The sequence below is a fragment of the Sinohyriopsis cumingii genome, chromosome 13, assembly GCF_028554795.1.
Source record: "Sinohyriopsis cumingii isolate HCF-2022 chromosome 13, ASM2855479v2, whole genome shotgun sequence".
Taxonomy (NCBI): domain Eukaryota; kingdom Metazoa; phylum Mollusca; class Bivalvia; order Unionida; family Unionidae; genus Sinohyriopsis; species Sinohyriopsis cumingii.
In genome coordinates this window covers 57,829,219-57,850,698 of record NC_142973.1, presented here as the reverse complement: position 1 = coordinate 57,850,698, position 21,480 = coordinate 57,829,219, and the positions used below count along the sequence as shown (strand labels likewise).

General features: G+C 34.3%; 1 protein-coding gene across 1 annotated transcript in view; it reads left to right on the top strand.

Annotated features, from left to right (window-relative positions):
• The first annotated feature begins 1,782 nt into the window (after window positions 1-1,782).
• LOC149785639 (uncharacterized) overlaps window positions 1,783-21,480 on the top strand; it is a 136,180-nt gene continuing 116,482 nt past the window's right edge. Inside the window, exons 1-4 of the mRNA XM_089979916.1 lie at window positions 1,783-1,999; window positions 8,391-8,477; window positions 9,059-9,131; window positions 13,563-13,641. Of these exons, the coding sequence (XP_089836042.1) occupies window positions 1,913-1,999; window positions 8,391-8,477; window positions 9,059-9,131; window positions 13,563-13,641 (326 nt within the window). The 5' untranslated portion in view covers window positions 1,783-1,912. The remainder of the gene's footprint in view (window positions 2,000-8,390; window positions 8,478-9,058; window positions 9,132-13,562; window positions 13,642-21,480) is intronic.

Below are 21,480 nucleotides of genomic sequence, written 5' to 3'. Positions count from 1 at the left end.
TTCGTGTTGTAACGAGGACATGTCGGTCAAATGAGGATTGGAAGGCAAATGTGGGGTGCGTTGTTCTTGCCGACGATGGAATTCCATCCATTGTTTGTGAGGCACTAAAGTGAGTGTTCGTCCTTCCATTGGATTTAAATGGTCATGTATGAGATCTTTAAACTCTAGAGGTTCTTTTAACTTCTTGATCTTTTATTATCTTGCCTCCATGAGTCCTCCCAGCATTGTTCCCAGTACTCCTCTCAGCAATGGTCCTAACAACGTGGACAAAATTCCCCAGCGTTGTACCAACATCTTTCTCTTTTGACGAGTGGGTATTTTCTTTTGGACCAGTTGGCGAAGAACGTGTCGATACTTGCCTAAGAATTTTTTCTGATGTTTAGACAAAGATATCGTGCATTTCAAGACATTCAAGCAAAATTCACACACGGTATCGACGACGTCTTTGGAGGCTGTTTGAATGAGTTGTTTTCGCATGGGTAAAGGAGCTTTGGACAGGACAGACAACATGTCCCAATGCTTGGTTAAACAAGGAGGGAATCCTTTCCTTTTCTTTCCTTTTTTAGCCAGAAAGTGGTGTGCACTTTTTTATGGGGACATCTTTTGAAGTTCAGGAACACAAAAACACTATATCTCCATCCTTTACCACAGGTCTTCTTTTATAATGGAATGCGTCGCCATTGAGTGTCTTTACGTCGTATCAACATGATGACATGCATCACACGTCGCGAAGGGGTTCACAACTGACTAAATCGCAACAGTTCTTGCTTGGATAAATCCAGTAACCTCTGTAACATGCCCGATCTCTCTTGGTTGGACTTTGATTTTGGGGGCAGGTACTTTGTGAGTAGCTGCTACTGCACCTAAGAAGAAGGAATGTGTCACCGCTGAAGGAGACGTTTTTGGAGACTCAGGTTTCCATTGTTTCATCAAATAAGGTAGAACGTTTGTCAGATTGAGTTTGGCAGGAATCACCAACAACGGAAAAGTGGAAGAACCTGTGGCTACCTGAGACGCTGCAGGTCGTGGTTTGAGAATGTAAGGTTGCGTCCTGGACGAAGTGTGTCTCTTGCGGGTAGAAGCTATTTTCTGTGTACTTTTCTTTTCCTTTTTCTGGGGCTGTTCTTGTTTTGGGTTCGTTTGGCTTTTTTGGGATTGGCTTTTTTTGTGAGATTCACTGTTGCTCTGTGTGCTTGCGTGGCATATGTATGTATGTATGTATGTATGTATGTATGTATGTATGTATGTATGTATGTATGCATGTATGTATGTATGTATGTATATGTGTGTGTGTGTGTGTGTGTGTGTGTGTGTGTGTGTGTGAGAGAGAGAGAGAGAGAGAGAGAGAGAGAGAGAAAGAAAGAAAGAGAATGTGATGAGCCACTGTTGATGTCATATTTATTAATGGAAATCAGGTTTTACTTTCTAATGGAACATTTAACATGAACAATGATAGCTCCAAATTTTGCAAATAAATTTTCTCTGTAAACGTTGGAACCGTATGTGATCATTTTGTCATGTTGCACTGAAATATCAAATGAGAGAGAGAGAGAGAGAGAGAGAGAGAGAGAGAGAGAGAAAGAGAGTTTTCACATGCCTTCACTTTAGTCGTGAGAAAATACGAAGAAAAATCAGTTTGCATTACAGCACTTCGTGCACAAAGAAACATTGTCATTTCACTTTCTTAAAGAGACAGGGGGTAACCGATTTAGTAGCTCTTTTGTTGTTCTATGTGCAATTGTAAATAAAGGGAAATTACTCTTGAATTAGTTCCCAGTTTGGATGTTTGTTTGTGGTTCTCGCTGTGGACTTCCGGTTCTTTTTACGGATGTGCATTGCAAGACATTTGTACCTGGTAACACGTTGAGGAAGTTAAAATAAGTAATTTGATATCTAATGCTGTCTACGTACGATGTCAAAAAGTTCATGTGATGTCGGGAAAACCAAAAAACTGAGGCAGACAACTATGGGACAGTTTATATCCAGTGGTACATCTAAGGTAGAAGAGCTGTGAACCGTGTCAAATAACTCGGACATTCCTGGTTTCCATTTTGAGATGCCACACTTTCGATTTCACAATTTGATGAAATAGTACTGGCAGTTAGTCTTGAACATTATAACTGGGATGTCTTTTCTTAGTACTGTAGCATGAATGTATCCGGAGTAAATAAAAAGTCACTTGTGATTGGCTACTGTATTTACTATTTCTGACGAAAAAATAAATCGGCGATACAACAATTGCAATACTTGTAGTTACAGTGTTGACTTTTTGGGACAATAACTTTAATGAAAATTCAGTAGAAAAATACTCGAGGAACATCAGTCAAAGTGATCTTAATCTTTTATATATAAGTCGTGACATCGATTTTTAGTTTCACTTTCATTTTTGGCAAGGAAGTGTCTCCATGCAATAATAAGGTCTGTATTCTTTGGAATCCAAGTTTCATGCGCAAATTCACTTTTGACGGCAAAATTCAGTAATTTAATGGTGAATTGAATGACATTCAATGTACCTTGTTAAAGTCACTTGTTACCACTGTTGTAGTAGATTACAGAATACTAATGAATGTACAAGTACAGTGCAATTCGTATTTTAGTATAGTACAGATTGGACATTACATGGCATGGCATTTTTTTGTCCGAGGGTTATAGGATAATTAATTAAAATCAAATGTATATTTATTATGTTTCTACATATTTTTTATGTACAATGATATTTTCTAAGATTGTTATAAATTCTATGGGCTGACATCCTAAATCTAATATGGGAGTTTTTTGATGATGAGGTGGTTTCTACTTTCGGTTGTGAGGGTAACCCTGTTGTCATACATGCCTTCATTATTTTTGACAAAGAGTAATAAGGCTGAATATATGGCCTTTATTGCATTTATTTTGTGTTGTTATCCTTTAAATAAATAATCTACTTTGCATACCACATCTACTATTTACTATATCTGTTGTTCAGTTAGGAATTTAATGTAAAAAAAAAGCATTGTTTCCAGTTAACAAGCTGACCAGAGTTTTTGTTTGCTGACCATATACGTATTTCCAGTTATTGAAGGTATTTGAAAAAGATATTAATTTTTTATTTTTCTCATGATTTTATGTTCATTCATAGGTTACCTAATTGACTTAGGTTAGTAATAGCTACAGTTTGTGCACAGGTAACTGATAATGCTCACATGGCTTGAATTTACCACTAATTCATTATCCCATGGTTTCTGATTTTCTTACAATTCACTAAAACCCAACTGTCATTAATCTACTGGAGCACAGAAAACTACTGCAGGTGACTATCATGACAAGTGAATCAGCATTCCCATTTTATTGTGTTAATAAACACTTGCATTGCAAATGGACAGGTGTTAAACTGTGCATCACTCATCAACTAAATTAGTGTGATCATTGTCAAAACAGTCTTTGTACAGGTGGAACTAATCTGCAGTACCACTCCCAAACACTGATTTCATTCCTGATGATAACAAGAGACATAGGACTTAAGATTAGTGATCAACTGGAAAAGGTTGAATTTGACAATTCAAGGAACACTCGAGAAATATACTGAAGATTGTGTTTTAATATTATATGGTTGTTGATAAACATTCAGTATATTGTGTGGTGATAATTGTAAAAGTGTGGAAGTATTTGGAAGGTGAACAATTGACATTAAAACAGCAAAAATCAGATAAAGACAAGAGAGTGAACTTGCATGATCAACATCTTCACTAGCCAATGTTCTGATATGTTAACCCTGTTGACACCTTGGTGGATCAAGCAGATATTTGAGCACGTTGTCCTAGCAACATTTATTGAGTTGCTTCACTTAGTATATAACCAATAGTGGTGCATTATACATTAGCCAAAAGTGACAGGCCACTAGATTTTAAGTTAGTCCGATTTTTGTACCTTTTAACTTTTCTTTTATTCCATCTCCTTTTTTTATTATTCAAAAGACTTAATTAATGAGATAATACAAAGGAGACCAGCTTTTAATTCAGTGCAACAATACAACAAATACTTCTGCAAGTCAGTTTTCAAAACACAGTTGGCACATAATTAGGTTCTCAGAGAATGCTCGCGGACATAGCTGTTACGGTAGATTGATGCATTTATGTTTAATTACAAGAGGATTCGTTGCATTTATGACTAGTACACTTAAAAGGAACTAAAAGATGGAACTAGAACACAAATGTCAATTAATAAAATTTTTATTTAATTTGTATTTATTTATTAAAGTACTGCCTCCACACGGCGTAAATAACATTTTCATTGATCAAAATTTCTTTACATAACGTTAATTGCGGTGCACTAGGAATGTCGTTTGGAAAGAAAATGTAAAAAAAATTGTATGAGCTATTTTCAAATTTGATATTTCATAGTGTTGATTAAAATTTCCAGGTCCTATCTACCGTTTTGAACAATAAAACGAGCGATACATCAAAGTTTCCGTTACCAATTTAGATAGCGATTTTCTTCAAGTTCAACAAAGAGGGATACATTTTGGGGATATTTTGGTTTGTGAGTTATCACGGCGTGAGTTATCGAGGGAGTGGTGTAGATATATTAGACTTTACCTCTATGTCAGTATGCTACATGTAATGGACATAGATATATTAGACTTTATCGCCATGTTAGTAATCTATATGTAATAGATATATTGACTTTATGTCTATGTTAGATTGCTGCACATAATGAACATAGATATATTGGACTTTATCTCCATGTTAGTATAATGTATGTAATGGATATATTGACTTTATCTCCATGTTAGATTACTGCACATAATGAACATAGATATATTGGACTTTATCTCCATGTTAGTGTATTGTATGTAATGGATATTTTGACTTTATGTCCATGTTAGATTGCTACATATAATGAACATAGATATATTGGACTTTATCTCCATGTTAGTATATTGATGTAATGGGTATATTGACTTTATGCCCATGTGACATTACTACACATAATGAACATAGATATATTGGACTTTATCTCCATGTTAGTGTACTGTATGTAATGGATATATTGACTTTATGCCCATGTTAGATTAATATATGTAATGGACATAGATATGTTGGATGCTATGTCTATGTTAGTGTATTACATGTAATACATATAGATATACATGTAATCGATACAGATGACACTTATTTAAAGATTTGATTTATGGTATACGCTTGTTCAAGTTATTTTGTTAAGAGATAACAGTGTTCAAAATTTGGCCAGAAAATTGGAAGAGAGGTGACTTCTTCCTCAAAGATACCAGAGGAGATGTTAGAGAATCTGTGGAAGAAATTAGGGAGAAATGAAGAAAATATTATTTTCTTTTGCAAAGATAGATATATATATATATATATATATATATATATATTATATTTATTGATTTAAAATATCAATGAACAGTCTTACCTGTGATCATCATGAATCCATGAAATGAAGGAAAGATTGATGCAGTTTTTGAAGTTTTTAAACAAAAAATATGACATTTCTTTTTAAAGAATAATGTTTTTTTGAAAATATTATTGAGAATGAATTATGTTTTTAATACTGGTGAAAAATTGAGGTAACCATAGCAGTATCCATTCCGATCATGTCAACAACATTTAAAAGCAATTTTTTTCACAAGAATTTGATGAAAATTATTAAAAGTTTCTTACTTTTTAAAACTTTTTTCATCACATATTTTATTCACCTGATTATAAGACCTATTACTCTTATGTAATAACCATGTGTTCTTGCATCCATCCATCAGTATTTGCTTGTTACCACTCAGGAGGCCATATTTCCAATCAGATTCAGATTAAAGTTGGGATATCAGCATGTATTATCTAGATCTTGTACATACATACATGTGTATGGTAATGAGTGAGATACATGCATGTTCATAAGGTTATCTTGCATCTGATTGGCTGAACTTGGTAGTGTCCTAGAGCTGGCTTTTCTGGCCTGATTTTGATCAGACTTGGAAACTACACTTATATGTACATGCCAGCCATTACACTTTTGGCATAAACTTTTTTCACCAAATTAGTCTTATGTTTGCCGGTGTGTGGATTATGCTTTGCGGGTACATATGAAAAAATAAAATAAAAAATAAAGCAATAAAAAGCTGTGTTTGTCATCTTTATTATATTTTTAATTCCACTCATCATTAAAATTTGAGAATATTCTAAAAAGAAGACTGCTGCATAAGAATAAGAGCCAATATAGATCTACTTTCCTAATTTTCTGTTAATAGCCACTGTATATGACCCATTTCCAAGAAAACAGCCAGGTTTCTTTCATCTGAGACTTTGCCTCACAGTTTCATTATATTCATTGTCAAGTTAGTTTGCAGACCAGTCTACTTCTAAAGAAAATAATGCCAGATATTAAGCAAAAATGGCTTATGGTTCGACTTGTGGATAAAGATTCTTAAAACAGATGTGGTCATTTTAAACTTCAAAACATAGCTGATCAGAAGAAGGACAAATCATCACCACTTAAAAACCATGTCTGGTGGCCTAGTGGCTAGAGCATACACCTTGGATGCGGGAGGTTGTGGGTTCAATCCCCGGCAGAGTCATACCAAAACTTATAAAAATGGTACTAACATCTGCCTTGCTTTGCGCTCAGTTTTAAGAGATTAGTGTTAGGACTGGTCGGCCTGGTGTCAGGATAATGTGACTGGGTGTGACATCATACTACGTTTGTGGCATGATGCCCCAGTGCTAGACATCACTATAAACTGCAGACATTGTGGCAATATGACTGAAAAATTGTTAAAGCTATGTTAAAAATCCAAATCACACACACACACTCAACCAGTTTACAAATTTGTAAAGAAGAATATGAGAGTGATGCAATACAGTACTCAGATTTAACACTTCATCATGCCCGTTGCAGAATTTGTGGACTTCACAATCTTTCGGCAAAAGGTAAAAGTGATGAATGTAAATAATTTCTCAGTATACATTTTTTATATTCATTCTGGTTCTAATATTCGATTTTTCTCACCTATTTTGACCAGCAAAAATTAATCCAGGTTAGTAGTAAAAGTAAATGTACATTTATTTTTCATACACTATGCTGTAATTACGGCATTTAATATATTAGCTATGATGTCGTAGCCTCAGCAAAGTAGAGGTATCAATATTAGTACTAGCAATATATATATATATATATATATATATATATATATATATATATATATATATATATATATATATATATATATATATATATATATATATATATATATATATATGTATGTATGTATGTGTGTGTGTATGTATATATATATATATATATATATATATATATATATATATATATATATATATATATATATATATATATATATATATATTACATGTTTTATTTTAGATTATGCTTTTTCCACTTAAAAAATTACGCTTCTACTTCTCTCAGGATTGGATGTATGCTTATATCTTGAAGATCTTGGACAGGTTCAGTAATGAATATGATACACGCATGCTAATGAGGTGACCTATCATCTGATTGGTTAAGGGGGCGCTCACCAATTAATATGTACTTTAGAGAGAGTGACGCATGTAAGGTGAAGTAGTTCGCATTTAAAACATGCACAATGGAGAGAATGTTGGCATACCTATATGCGACAGTAATGTAATGTGGATGATATTTCTTTGGATATTGTACTTTTGGAAATTGTACATGATTTAAGCACGCTGCTAACTAAAATGACTGCTCCCTTGTGTTAAAAAATCAGCTTCAATTAGTCTAAAGTACACTATACACATCAGTTATTAAAATAGGGAAAATGAATTTTGCCAGACTAGACATACCAGCTTCTGAAAGTGCAATGAATGAATTACCAAATATATAAAATGTAAAAAAAAGTTATCGGCTCTTTTATACAATTTACCTCTTAAGTTCAGGAAGTGAAAATGACCAAGTAGAGCTAGCACTTTTTTGAAAGGTGCACGTTTGAAGTAAGGCCAAGCTGTAATCTCTATAACCCATAGTACACCCATCAATCATACACCAAAATAAAGGGAATTAAAAGTTCTTTTAATGATACCTAAGATATACAAGGTCTTTTTTAAATAGCCAGTATGACCAGTGAGGAAAGCCGGGGAAATTCTTTTTCTTTAAAATCCTAACCCTGTGGAAAATATGAAACTGTAGAGCGCCACCTAAGCTATTTATGTTACACAGGTGTCTGTTATACAGAGGTATGATTGTGCATTTTTGAGGATTGTACGTGAAGATTCTAGAAAACATATTCTTTGGACAGTTCTATTTATTTATGTGTTCTTTGCATAAGATTTTACTGCATAAGCTTACACTTTTTTTTCTAGACAAAAATATGATTTTCATGCCATATTGCTTTAAAGCTTGCTAAATTTTTTGTTTATTTCTTTCAGAAAAAGCACAAAAATAGTAAAAGCAAGATGTCATTCTGGGAAAGATCCAGTACAAGAGACACAGAAGATTATCGAAATGGATACCCAGTATATCAATATCTATCTGTCTGTCTGTCTTTCTGTCTACCTACCTACCTACCTATGGATCCATCCATCCATCTCCATGCATTGTGGTATTTTCTGCATTCCAATATTTTCAAAAATGAAAATGACTTGTTACATATTACAAAATAGTAAATGATTTTGAGATTAATGCATGGGCTTACATCCATTGTCCTTCGATCTTTATTTCAATCTTTCACTCTGATTTTGATTCATATCATATGCATTCATAAGTACTTTATTTGTATATTTATGTTTTGAAATACTTGTGGATGTGACCTGTTATATTTAATCTGTTAAAAGATGTGGGTGTTATATTATGTTGCTTTATTGTTGTGTCAAATAAATTCTAAATTTACAAAATATCCAGCATGGTATTGTAAGTTTGCTGTCTCAGGTTGCTACATTGCTATGCCGGATAAATTCAACCTTTACAGAATGTACTGTATTGTGCTGTAGGTTTTCTGTATCAAGTTGCCATGTTGCTGTGCCAGATAAATTCAACGTTTACAAAATGACTGGTTTGGTATTGAGAGTTAGTTATGGTATATTATTATTTTTTTCAGGATAAGAAGGATAATGAGAATTCAGATGCAAATGCCAGATTTTACATGAATGAGATAGAGTCCAAACCAGATGGTGAGAAAATAATGTTTTAGTTAGACAAGAGTCAAAAGAAAATACCTAATTACTTATTTAGCAGCAAGTGTAAAGCATGTTTTTTTCTATGAAAATAAAGGAGAAAAGATTTATGCATCATACAGTATGTGCCCATCATATCAACACGTCTCGTGTTGCTGATATAAGATCATATATATGAGGGAGAGTGTGTTATGGTTGTTGCCTATTAACATCCCATCAGATAGCAAATACATATCAATCACCAAGGATACCGCTCCGTTTGCCTAGTGGTTAGAATGTCCGCCTCAGATGCGGGAGGTTGCGGGTTTGAACCCCAGCCAAGTCATACCAAAGACTTACAAAAATGGTACTAACAGCTGCCTCACTTGGTGCTCAGCATTAAGAGGTTAGTGTTACCACTGGTCGGCCTGGTGTCAGGATAATGTGACTGGATGGGACATCATGCTACATGTCTGCAGCATGATGCCCCAGTGCTAGACATCACTATAAACTATCACATTGCAGACATCATAGCGATATCACTGAAAAAATTGTTAAATCTATGTTTAAAAAATCTAAATCACACACACACATACAAATCAATCACCAAGGTAGTAGAAGGGGTGGACGTGGTTTGCAACATAGTAGAAGGGAAGGGCATGCCTTGCAATGCGATGTAGGTACTAAAGACCCCCAGTAGTAGAAGGGAGGGGCATGGTTTGCATCAGGGTCTGACTTCTCATTTTCACTATCGCACCTGAAATTTTATCACTCTGATGGAATAATTCATCTTTCTTGTGTAGGATATGCATGTTGTAATAACACATCAACCAGACTAAATTTAAGTGTTGAGTAAACATTAAATAACTTAAAATCCAAACATTTCTTTGATGATCAATGGTTTTATTGGGTCCTTTTATGATGATGTGGGAGTCCAGTAGTAATAATTTTTATATTTGTCTCTCAACTAAATCATTCTTGTAACTAGGACTATTTTCAGAAGTCCTTGGCATTATTCAGTGTTGGTTGCTTGGTACTGTAAGTGTACAGCCTTAAACATGAAGATGTTTATCTAATAAGGGTTATCCTTTCTATTTCATTAGCTTACCCGGCTCTAAGAAAGCTTACGGGTATAGCAATGCTTTTACAGCATGCATTGTCTTCCATATATCATCTCTCAACACTGCTATTTTCAAGTTTTCTTTAGAAAACCAGCAGACCATTTTTAAAAATCAAAATTGGTGAAAATATTTCTCAGGAAATGCTGTACCAAAATTATATTCATTAGTTGCTTCCCTAGCTGCAGTGGTGTTGATAATTCTTGATCACCCAGTTGGAAAACCTATTTTTTACTTCAATAGTACAGTTTAGTCAGATTTATTCAGACGTGGTTGGTAGGGGTGAAACAATTCATTAACATATCGATGCATCAACACTTTTGCTGTGATGATACAAATATCGCTACAAGAGCGGGAGAATTGATACAAAATGATACTTACCATATGCATGTTATTTTAGTATTCAGCAATCATGAATAATTGTTATTAGTTTTCCTTGTTATTCTTTAAATATATAATTCATCTGAAACAGCAGTTGCAGTCCTAGGCACTCATTTTATATATTTTGTAAAATCAAACAAGCCTAGTGAGAATACTTGCTAGCTGTCTGCAAAATTAAAACAAGGTGACATGTTTTATAATCTGCACCCTCCCTTCCATATTAATTATCTTAACCCGGCAACATGTTCAGCATTTAGGATACATTCCAACCATGTTCCACATGTTTAATGAAGTACTTTACTCATCATTTGATAACCACTTTTATGCTTAGTTTTTACATTGAATTTTATCTTGTCTACTTTGGTTGATTTGAAAGAGAAACTAATGGTGTGTCACACAATAAAATATGTTACATTGAAATCTCATTGGTGGTTATTGCTTGTTCCGGTCCAGGTTAAATAATAACTACCAGTCAGGAATTAGTGTAGCTTATTGCTGGCATGACAAACAGGAAGTACTAGCAAAGCAACAGAGAAACTTCGCACAAAATTCATTGATATGTAGTACTTAAACAGAGATGCTGTCAGGGTTGCAATTGCATGAATAATGCCAAATTTGTACGAATTTGCACACTTGAAAAACAGTGATGCACAAGAACTCCAGAAAATTAGTTGAAAGTCCCATATATGAAAATGTGCTCAGTTAAGTATAGAATTTTTGTTTAACTGTTCTCGATGCAACATGTGTTTTTTGGGTAGGCAGCTGTTTACACATCTGGGTTCTTCAGGCATGACATGAATGGTTGTTAAACTTAGTTTGATTGGCACATTGTGCTCACAAATAAGCATTATGGCATAGTTTGAACCTTCCATGAGAGCTGTTTTACAAATGTGTGTTTAAAATGGTTGATTACATTTTGGCTCAGCAGATCCTAACTGGTGATAGTGATGATGACAACAGTTTTTAAAGTTATGAAGTATATTGGATTATTGGAGCCAGGAAATTGTTAATGGAGACTATGACCGTTTCCTCATCCCCCTTCTTTTTTACTCCCCCCTTCGTTTGGTGACAAAGGGTGAAGCCCCCCTTAAGGTAAAATTCTGGCAGCATCTCTCCTTAAATTGTACATGGGGACAAAGATGTAATTTTTCATTTTATGCAGAGGTAGTTAACCATTCAATGCATGTGCTGATTGAATAAATAAAATTAGCACAGAATCAGCAAGGGGGCAAATTTTAAACCCTCCGGTTTTTCACCTTATGTAAAATTTGTAAATAAATATTGAATAGGAAAGGTGTTGTCAATAGTTTTCCCTCTTCACAAACAAACACAAGTCTTTTAGATCTGCTGGAAGAACACTGTGACAGATTTTGTTGGTGTTCATTCTCATTTCCATGTCTGGATTTGAGGACTATATAATCTTGTTTTTCTATAAATTCATTCATGCTGTAAGATCTTAGCAGCATCAGATATATTAATGTTGTGTCCAGTTATTCATTTGGACTGGAATTTATTTAATCAAATTATTTATTCACTGCAAATACAAAGTGCTCATAAAAAAATAACATTCTTGGAAACAGGGACTTCGATTCATAGTGAAATTTCAAATAAGGATATATTCTTGAATTGTATTGTTGTCATTCAACAAGACTGTTGGCACTTCATCACTATGTGGGACACCATAGACACGACAACACTTCCAGCATTGGATTTAATTTGGATTTCCACTAAGGTTTATTCAGAACATTCAGCTGGTCACATTATTCTGCATTTTCAGATGTTAAATTTCTGGAACAACTGGTGTTTATGGAGATTTTTTTGGTGTCTCTGAGATTTTTCATACATAAACAGCAAATAAAAAAAAATTCTTCATTGGGATGAGGAAGTTTTATTTCTCCCTTTTATCTCTGGCCACATTTTTCATATTGAATCAGTGCCTCTCTCATGCTTATCATATGCATGCTTAGAAGCAGGGATATATAAATCCACTTGCCCAACTCGGGCTCAAATTAGGTTCAGGCAAGCTCAAGTTTGCAAGGCACCTGCCCTGGGACAAGTCCATATATTGAGAGAGGGATATTAGATACAAGAAATTTTACCAACAAAGGGCCATGTTCTTAATGCTTTATCTTCCACAAGTTTTATACCCTGCAATCTAGACACAGGACAGAGCTTATCAGCTCCTTTAGTTAGTGTTTGATGTGTAGCACATTTTTCTACACAACAGAATGTTAATATTAAAATTCATGAGATTACCTTGCATGTATGATTGGAAAAAAAGGCACTTATCCCTGATGATTAACTACCAGGAGGATTTCATTGAAAGTGTTATTGATGTTACAAAAATGTAGTATCCACAAATGGTTTTTATGATCTGTAGTTTACAAGATCATTACAGGAGATCAGTGCATGTTTACTGCTTGGCAAACAATTAAAAATCTAGCTGTTTCCAAAACCTTTTCTACCTGTCCATTTATCTGTCTGTACACATTTATACATCTGCTTCATCTCTACAATATCAGCACCCTTACTCTTTCCTACGTGCATATTTATCTTCATGTATTATTTACATATATATTTTTATAACTTTTATTATCAGCATATGGTTATAAGGTGACAACAAATATAAAAAGAAAACAAGTTTCAATAAATATGATGTGATTTCCTCAAAAATACCATATTTTATCTTATCTTATGGTTTTATTTATTTTGGGATATTTGTGTTTGGGGCAAGTTCAATTTTCCGGTCAGTTTGCCCTGACTAAGCTGACTTGTGTAAAATGTGTAATCCCTGAAAGAAGTTTTAGAAAGATTATCATCCTGTAACTTCTGCTGATAAAAAATATAGTCCTTCTATTTTGTTGTATCCATACAAGCTACCAAGTGCAGGTCACATGACTGTTGAATGCTTATTTCACCAGATATTAATTTTTTTCCTGATCATTTCTAGGTGCCTTGATAGAAGATATGCTGAAAAAATGGTGGGGAGATTACAAACTTTTAGAAAAGCACCATGGTTATATACAGTGGTAAGTGACATTTATTTGATATAGACATGAAATGTCATGTATACAGTAGGTGATTTATTGAGACCAAAGATGTTAATGAAAAACAGTTTTCAGAGTTGAATGTTTTAGCATCACTGAATGTTTTAGCGTCACTGTGCAATGACCTGTCCTCTGTGACGTATCTTTTGTGTCACCATTGTCTGTTCTCTTGATTGTTTGGCTGCTCAATCAAGCATTGTGGCTGCAGGGACAACTTTGCTAAATTATTTCAGTTCAGAGTCTGAAACATGTTGAAAGTGAAAAAAAAATAACACTGTATTATGGGAAAGTTGACGTGAATAAATAATTTATGTCATGAAATGTGTTATGGCTGTAAAAAATGTTAGCATTTCAAGAAAAAGTAAGCAAAACTATGCATTGTCCTTTTGTCATTTTCAGTTAGCAAGAGTTAATATTGCTTTTTACTTGATTGTAAAGAAAATCAAGAAAAATTGAAATTTTCAAGTAAAGTCTGTAGGACATTCATAAGTTTTATTCTTTCCATTATGATGGTGTCAGGGTAAAATACCATAATAATGCCTAGTTTCTCACTGATATAGTGAACATTTTTAGAGCGAATTAGATAATAAATTCTCTTATTATTTATTCTTCACCATGTCTGGGGCATAACATTAGCATTACAAGGGTTATGTCTAAAACTTTGACCAATTTTATGGCAATATCGTATGTTCCTGACCAAGATTATCATGCATCAAAAGCACATTTGTTGACGTAATTCAGGATAACTAGTCATAAAAACAAACAGAACCTGGTCTAGTAGAATTTCTGATAGTTTTCAGGTTTTGTAAATTGGGTTGGTGTCATAATGTTACATCTTGCATTATTTTGAACTATTTGTGGCAAATGAAAAAAGTAGCAGACATTGCAAGACAGTGTTTAATTTCAAACATGTATATGCTGCCCGTTTACAGTAGCCTGACATTGTACAAAGCACATTGCTTTGTTGATTGGCAGACTTAAGTTTTTTATACCTAGTTTCTTGCAGTAGTTCCATCTGTGTAAACAACCATGATTGCAGTAATAGTAACGTTGTTGCTTGGTGAATGCGGACAATTGTATAAACAGTTATAAATTGGTGAATGATTTAAATTTAAATAATATTTTTTTTGAAATTCATGTGGAAATAGTTCGATTGTTGCAACTGATTTTCAAGAACTTGATATTTACCAGTCCTTGCTTATGCTGGATAACCAGTTTTCATTTGTTTTTATTGTTAAGTATTCATTCATTTTCATTGTTGAGTACAAATCAGATACAAAGTGCAAATTAAAAAAATTGATTTTTGATTGAGGATTATTTCATAACAGTAATTGTTTCAGGAGAAAGATTTGTGACATGAGTGTAAAATTAGAATGTTATGGGCATATTCGATAGTTGATATGTAACATGTACCCCAGTCCCCAGTGCCTAACTTTGTGTTCATTATTACATCTGTCACATGTCAGATTTTAAATTGGAAATAGTATTCTTAGCTATTGCAGGGTTTTACAAATCCACTTGCCAGACTCCCAGGATAAAATATGTTTTGCAAGGTACTTGCCTGCTGGGAGAGATCAGTTCATATTGAATTATGTTCATAAGTTTTATTCCCAGTGATCTCACCACAGTACTTGTATCTTTATTTTGCATTTATATGCATCATGTCATTCAGTTACATAATTGCCTGCAGTTTCTTTTATCATTCTGTCCTTTATTTTACACAGTGTCTGAAATTGCCATCTTTTAGTCAGCATCAAAGACAGTTTTTTCATGTTTCTCTGCGTACATGATAATATGAATTTTTACGGCAAGTTTTGAATTTTTTTTATTCTGGATAAAACAAGAGCTCGTGTAATGACTGTTTGTGCTTCAACATATTTCTCTTGTCTGCCAGATTTATGTCCATTTGTTAGCACAAGTTTGTTAGTGCTGATCCTACCAAGACTATTTTGAGGATTGAGCGACTCAGACAACTTGTAATGCTACAGTAGTGTATCCCCTAGGGGTGCAAGACGCAGAGTAAAATATCTCCTTGGTGTCAGAACTGGGGGTAAGACTGAGTAAAAAACAAATCTTGGTATCAAAACTAGGGGTCATATTAAAAATGTGGGGTAAAGGTAAACACTCACTATAATAGTGACCATCTAGAAAATCTTGTTTTCATTGCACTGCCTGGCCAATGATTTTTTTCACTAAAAGACTTCCTGGATGTTTAGTTGGTAGTAGTTGTTGTTGATGTATGGTTTAACGCCATTTTCAGCACAAGATAGGTTATACATGGCGGTCAGTATAATTGGTGGAGGAAGAACCCTGGAAAACCCCGGGAAGAACCACCGACCCACGAGAAGCTACTGGCAGGCTTTCTCACGTACCAGCGTTAACCAGGGCTGAGACTTGAACTCACGCAGACAGAGGTGAGATGGCACTGATCCATAACGGTGAGCGCTTTAGACCACTCAGTCACTCGGGGCCCCTTAGTTGGTAGTAACTAAAATTGGTGATGATCTGGCATCAAATATGGCAGGTATCTTTGAACATCCTATTTTAACCTGATATTTTATGATGTTGGTCCTAAATGAAAAAGAGGAAGACCTTACATTCAATATGGATTAGTGGTGCGCTTTATTACCAGCATACCTGTTTACGATGGTATTTTGTTCTGGAGGTGCATATTGTGATGCTTTTTCCCTCTTTCAATACTTAAATAGTTTATGTCTGTAAGCAGTGTATGGAAATTCCCAGGTAGCATAGGTAGGAATTTAATGATATTAACAGTATATTTTAATTTTTCAAGACAAAAAAAAACAAGCAGGGATGGTCCTGGCTTTTAAAAAGCTGTCGCCAAAACAATCGCCAACCTCAATATTTTGTTGCCAATTTTCAAAAAGTGTCGCCAAAAAAAGTAGTGTACATTTTTCCAAGTGTTAATTTAGTCTATTAATGTAACAGGCAATGAAAATTACAAAAGATGGATTAGTTAATACTTTAATTACAACAAGCATTAACAAAATGTTACAGTGTTACATGAAGATCCGTCGCGATTTTAGGGCTGCCCACTTGTTGAATGCAGTTTCAGAGTCTAATATTTCACATCTGTACATGCTGATTCTCATTAAATTCTCGAGAGATGAGATGCAGAGCTTATTTCTGATGTCAGTTTTTATGAGGTTCATCTTACTGAATCCACGTTCACAGTCATCAGTGCTGACAGGTGACACCACTAGTCTCTCAGCAGCCCCCCCCCCCATGGCTAGCTTCATAAAGCTTGTAGCAAATTGCTTCCTAAATCCCAAGAATGATCACTGAATGCTGTATAAATTTTCTCGACAAGAAAAATAGGATCTCCATTCCCACGAATGAAACTTACACGAGTCAACACCTGGCATTATTGGACCGTATATATAAGCATAAATTCACACCCAATTTAGGGATTCTTTCACTCCTGTATTTTGAGAAATAAACAATTATTATTAATTATGCAAAACTGTTCTTTTTTTGCTATTTCTTGTTGCGGAGTTTAAGTCTCTTCAGCCATAAATCAGGACTGATGGCAAAAGGAAAAGATCAATGAGTAAAATGCCGCACTGGCGATAGATGTAATTGTGATTTAGATTTTTTCCATTTGCTTTGTATTTATACACAGTAGTCGGTACTTCAAAGCTTATCAGTTTTCTATGAAGGTTCAGCAAAACTACTGTATTGGTATATGTATAAAAAAAACCAGAAGGATTAGCCATACAATTAATTGTATCTGTTCTATTCGCCTCTTCAGAAGTCGGTCAGTTGTAGGTATAGTGCGGTAGCATGAGTTACTTTATCGCAGCATACAGTACTCAGCCCAGATGTCAGCATAAGCAGATTATGATGTAACTATGCACTGTAAAGATGGGGTTGTCAATAAGAACAAAGGATCGTTTGTGTAACAGATTGATTCCAATGCATTGCTTAGTCAAGTTTGTGGCTTCCTTTCGTTCTGCCTTTTAATTTATCCAGTCCAAATCATTGATTGTATGTACAAATTAAATAACCAAAAAGTATGTCGCCAAAAAAATCGCCAGATGGGATATTTTTGTCGCCATTAAGGAAAAAAAATCGCAATTTGCGACATTGGCGAAGCCCAGGACGATCCCTGAACAAGCATTACAAATATGGTTCTATTTATGATCCTTTCATCACATGTTTGACATTTCGAAGGTGGCCAAATAGGATGTTGTGAAAGACATTCAGGCAAATGCAACTTTTGGAAAGCCTTCAACTTATGTCATTTTTTTATTATTTAATATTGCATGTTATTGTGTTAATTACAGATATTCCTTTCTAAGGATGCAAATCAAGATTTTCAGGAGATCAATTGTTTTATGTTTAAATTTTACATAATATAAATATGTCACTGAATATTTTCTTGTTTGCTGAGTAAGTGTTTTATGTTTACCGTCCCTCTCTGACAAATATCTTGCCTGGCATCCCACTCAAAGTTTCCCTGCCTATTATATCAATAGTGCAGTTAGTAAATTGTAGTCTTCAGTGTCAGCACTTTCTATTTTTTTATCAGCAAGCTCTCTAATTTCATCAAAATGTCTTTTACCATGTGTCAGCTATTGTGTAAGCTAAATCATCCAAATTTAGTGAAGTATTTACAGCACTACAGCAGTCAACATAAACATAGCAAATTAAGTACTGACCATAATAATTTTCCAAATGGGGGTGGGCAATGATTTTCTTTTGAGCTGTGATATTTATTTTTTTAATCTGAAAATAATTTAAAAAATCACATACTATAATGGATATAATATGGTGTTATTTTGCTATAAATCAAAGCAAGATATTTTTCCAGCTATTGAAAGATGAAATTTTCAAAAACAAATGTCCCCTGCCCTGCTTCTGAATATGAAATTATTGGTCACTAAAATAATTTTGGTATACCATGGCTTGTATCATGGTATGTTCAGATATAATGCACTATACTGTGGTACCCAGCTCTAATATGAATAGACCGCTCTGGTGGCCTAGTGGTTAGAGCATCCGCCTCGGATGCGGGAGGTCATGGGTTTGATCCCCAGCTGAGTTATACCAAAGACTTATAAAAATGGTACTAACAGGTGCCTTGCTTGGCGCTCAGCATTAAGAGGTTAGTGTTAGGACTGGTCAGCCTGGTATCAGCATAAACTGTCACACTGCAGATATCATAGTGATATGACTGAAAAATTGGTAAAGCTACGTTAAAAATCAAAATCACACACATGCACTTATATAAATACCATAGGTGCCATTTTGAAAATCATGTTATTGCTATTCCTTCTGGGTGGATTGTCATATTGATGCACGTTTTCACCATATAACATAATTATTCAGACATCCAACATGGCCACCATAATGGCCATCTTAAAAATCCTGAAACTACTTAACCTGAATGGGTGACCACATTAGCATTGAGTTGTCACCAAATGACTCGTTGTCATATCTGGATATAGTCTCAGTCTGATAGCCACTATAGCTGCTATGGTTGATATATTGAAAGTCTTATTGCAGCTCAAGAATATTAGAGAGGGTTTCAACATTTGGGAGTTTAAAAGAAGAAACAGTATAATCTTTTAGTCCTAAAAATTCTCTTAATTTTCTTTGAGGAACTATTGCTATGCTATTCTTTTGAACTGTTTGACTCATGTGAAAGAGAAATCTTAGTTTTATGGTCCTTATTGTTCTGGTTACCTTGGAATGGTTATTTCACTCTTTGTATAATGGTTGACACCTTCTTATTTGAAATGATGTACAGTCAAATTGGTGTACAGGAACCACAAAAGGGGACAGGCAAAAGTGTCCTTTGTAGACTGCTTACCTCTGAAGGCAGATTTAGCTCTCAAACTTGGTTCATGAAAAATTTATGTACCATGGACCTATTAGCATTATAAGTAGTAGTAGTAGTACTATCATTACTATTTCACATCTTCTCGACTTCTACTTGTCATTTATTGTCTTATATAACCAATCTGATAATTTAAGTAAATCCCCATCAAAATCAAGAAAATTACAATTGTGTACATGCACCCATTTATACATCTCTCTTTCTCTCTCTTACGAATGCAAACACTTTTTTATTGATATTGCTAAACACGGCTACTAAATAAAATTACTAATTAACAGCTTACCTGCAATTGTGAAAGATACAACTGGCTTTTTGTTTGGGCAGTTGGTATAATTGGCATGAAAACAGTTGTTCACACTTTAAACAATAGATATATTAAGTTGTTGCTGAAACTCACCGAGATCAAAAGACACACAGTTTTTGTTTGCAACCTTTGATGATCAGAAATGAAAAGGATCTTCCTTGGGCTATTATTAGCATCACCTAAACCATAAAGGATGTCATTAGTGCAGTGTAACTCTACTTGGAGATTACGTGTTGTTGTTTATTTCTCCGTCAGAGATAGCTTTGATTCAGAATCTTAAAATAACAATTAACAGATTCATCCTGTTAACAGTGAAAAACAAAGAAAATCAGTTTAAAATAGTTGTCGTAAAAGAGTTGCAGATAACAAAACCAACATGTTTGAGTTTCACTGGATTACAGTAAGTGCAATCAAAATATGAAACATTTAATTATTGATTCATGTCATATATATATATATATATATATATATATATATATATATATATATATATATATATATATCACACTTTGCTCGCCAAAAGAAGTTTAATTTGCATACTTGGAGCAGTCACTGCATGTACAATCAAGTGACTGTGAAACTCGGGGTAAAACCACTGCTTGGGTTAAGAAACACACCCCCACTGACCATGCAAGACAGCTGACTGATGATTGCATGACATTTATGTAAGTAATTTGTCTGCGGCGGAGGATTAGAATGCCAGTTGTGACCAGGTGACTATACTCAAGTGACTGCTCAGACAGGTTTGATTACAGAATTCACATATTTTTGCCCTGAGATGTGTTCTCTGGTGGTGTTAAATATGTTTAAATATACTAGAAAATTGCATGTAATTTTGATAATAAAAAATCGCAGAAATCAGATTCCATTTCACCTTCCCATTAGGTCAAGTTAACTGGTGTTGATTCACCATCACCTCCACATACTTTGACCAAATATCCCAGAAAGTTCTGGTATGACATGCTCTCAGGTTTATCCAAATGATGTTAATCTACAATCAAATATGCCATCTGTTAATATTTAAAATTGAAAAACCTTTACATGATATCCCAACAACTGCATAACAGAAATTCACTTAATTTTGATAGAAATCATCCATTCAAAAAAGAACTTTAAAGTTTTGGTTCCGCATGCCACATCATATAGCTCTGTATCTGTCATGCGTCATTCACTGTTACTGATCAGTCATGTGTCTGGCCATCTACAGTTGGTTGTGAACACTCTGGAGTCTATATTTCTGATGTGTTGAATAAGATTTGGAATATGGATTTATATCATTACAATCTCGGACAGGTTTGATACTCTCAGAACAAGACCCATGTATATCAAGGATGGGACTTGCACGTGATTGGCTTGTTACCTCACTGTAGTGCATATTTCCGATTTGATTTTTTATCAGACGTGAAGGTTGATAATGAGTTACATGTTAATGAGTTAATGTTGCATCTGATTGGCAGAGCTTGTTACAATTCTGAAAGTTACATTTCTAATCCGATTTTGTTCAGACTTGAATTATTGGCTTATATGATGGAGATGTTTGAATGATCCAATTTGGAATATATATTTATATCATTAAGATCTTGAACCATTTCAATAATGAGTGAGATCCATGTGTATTTTATGTGATCTTGTATATAATTGGCAGAGCTAATTA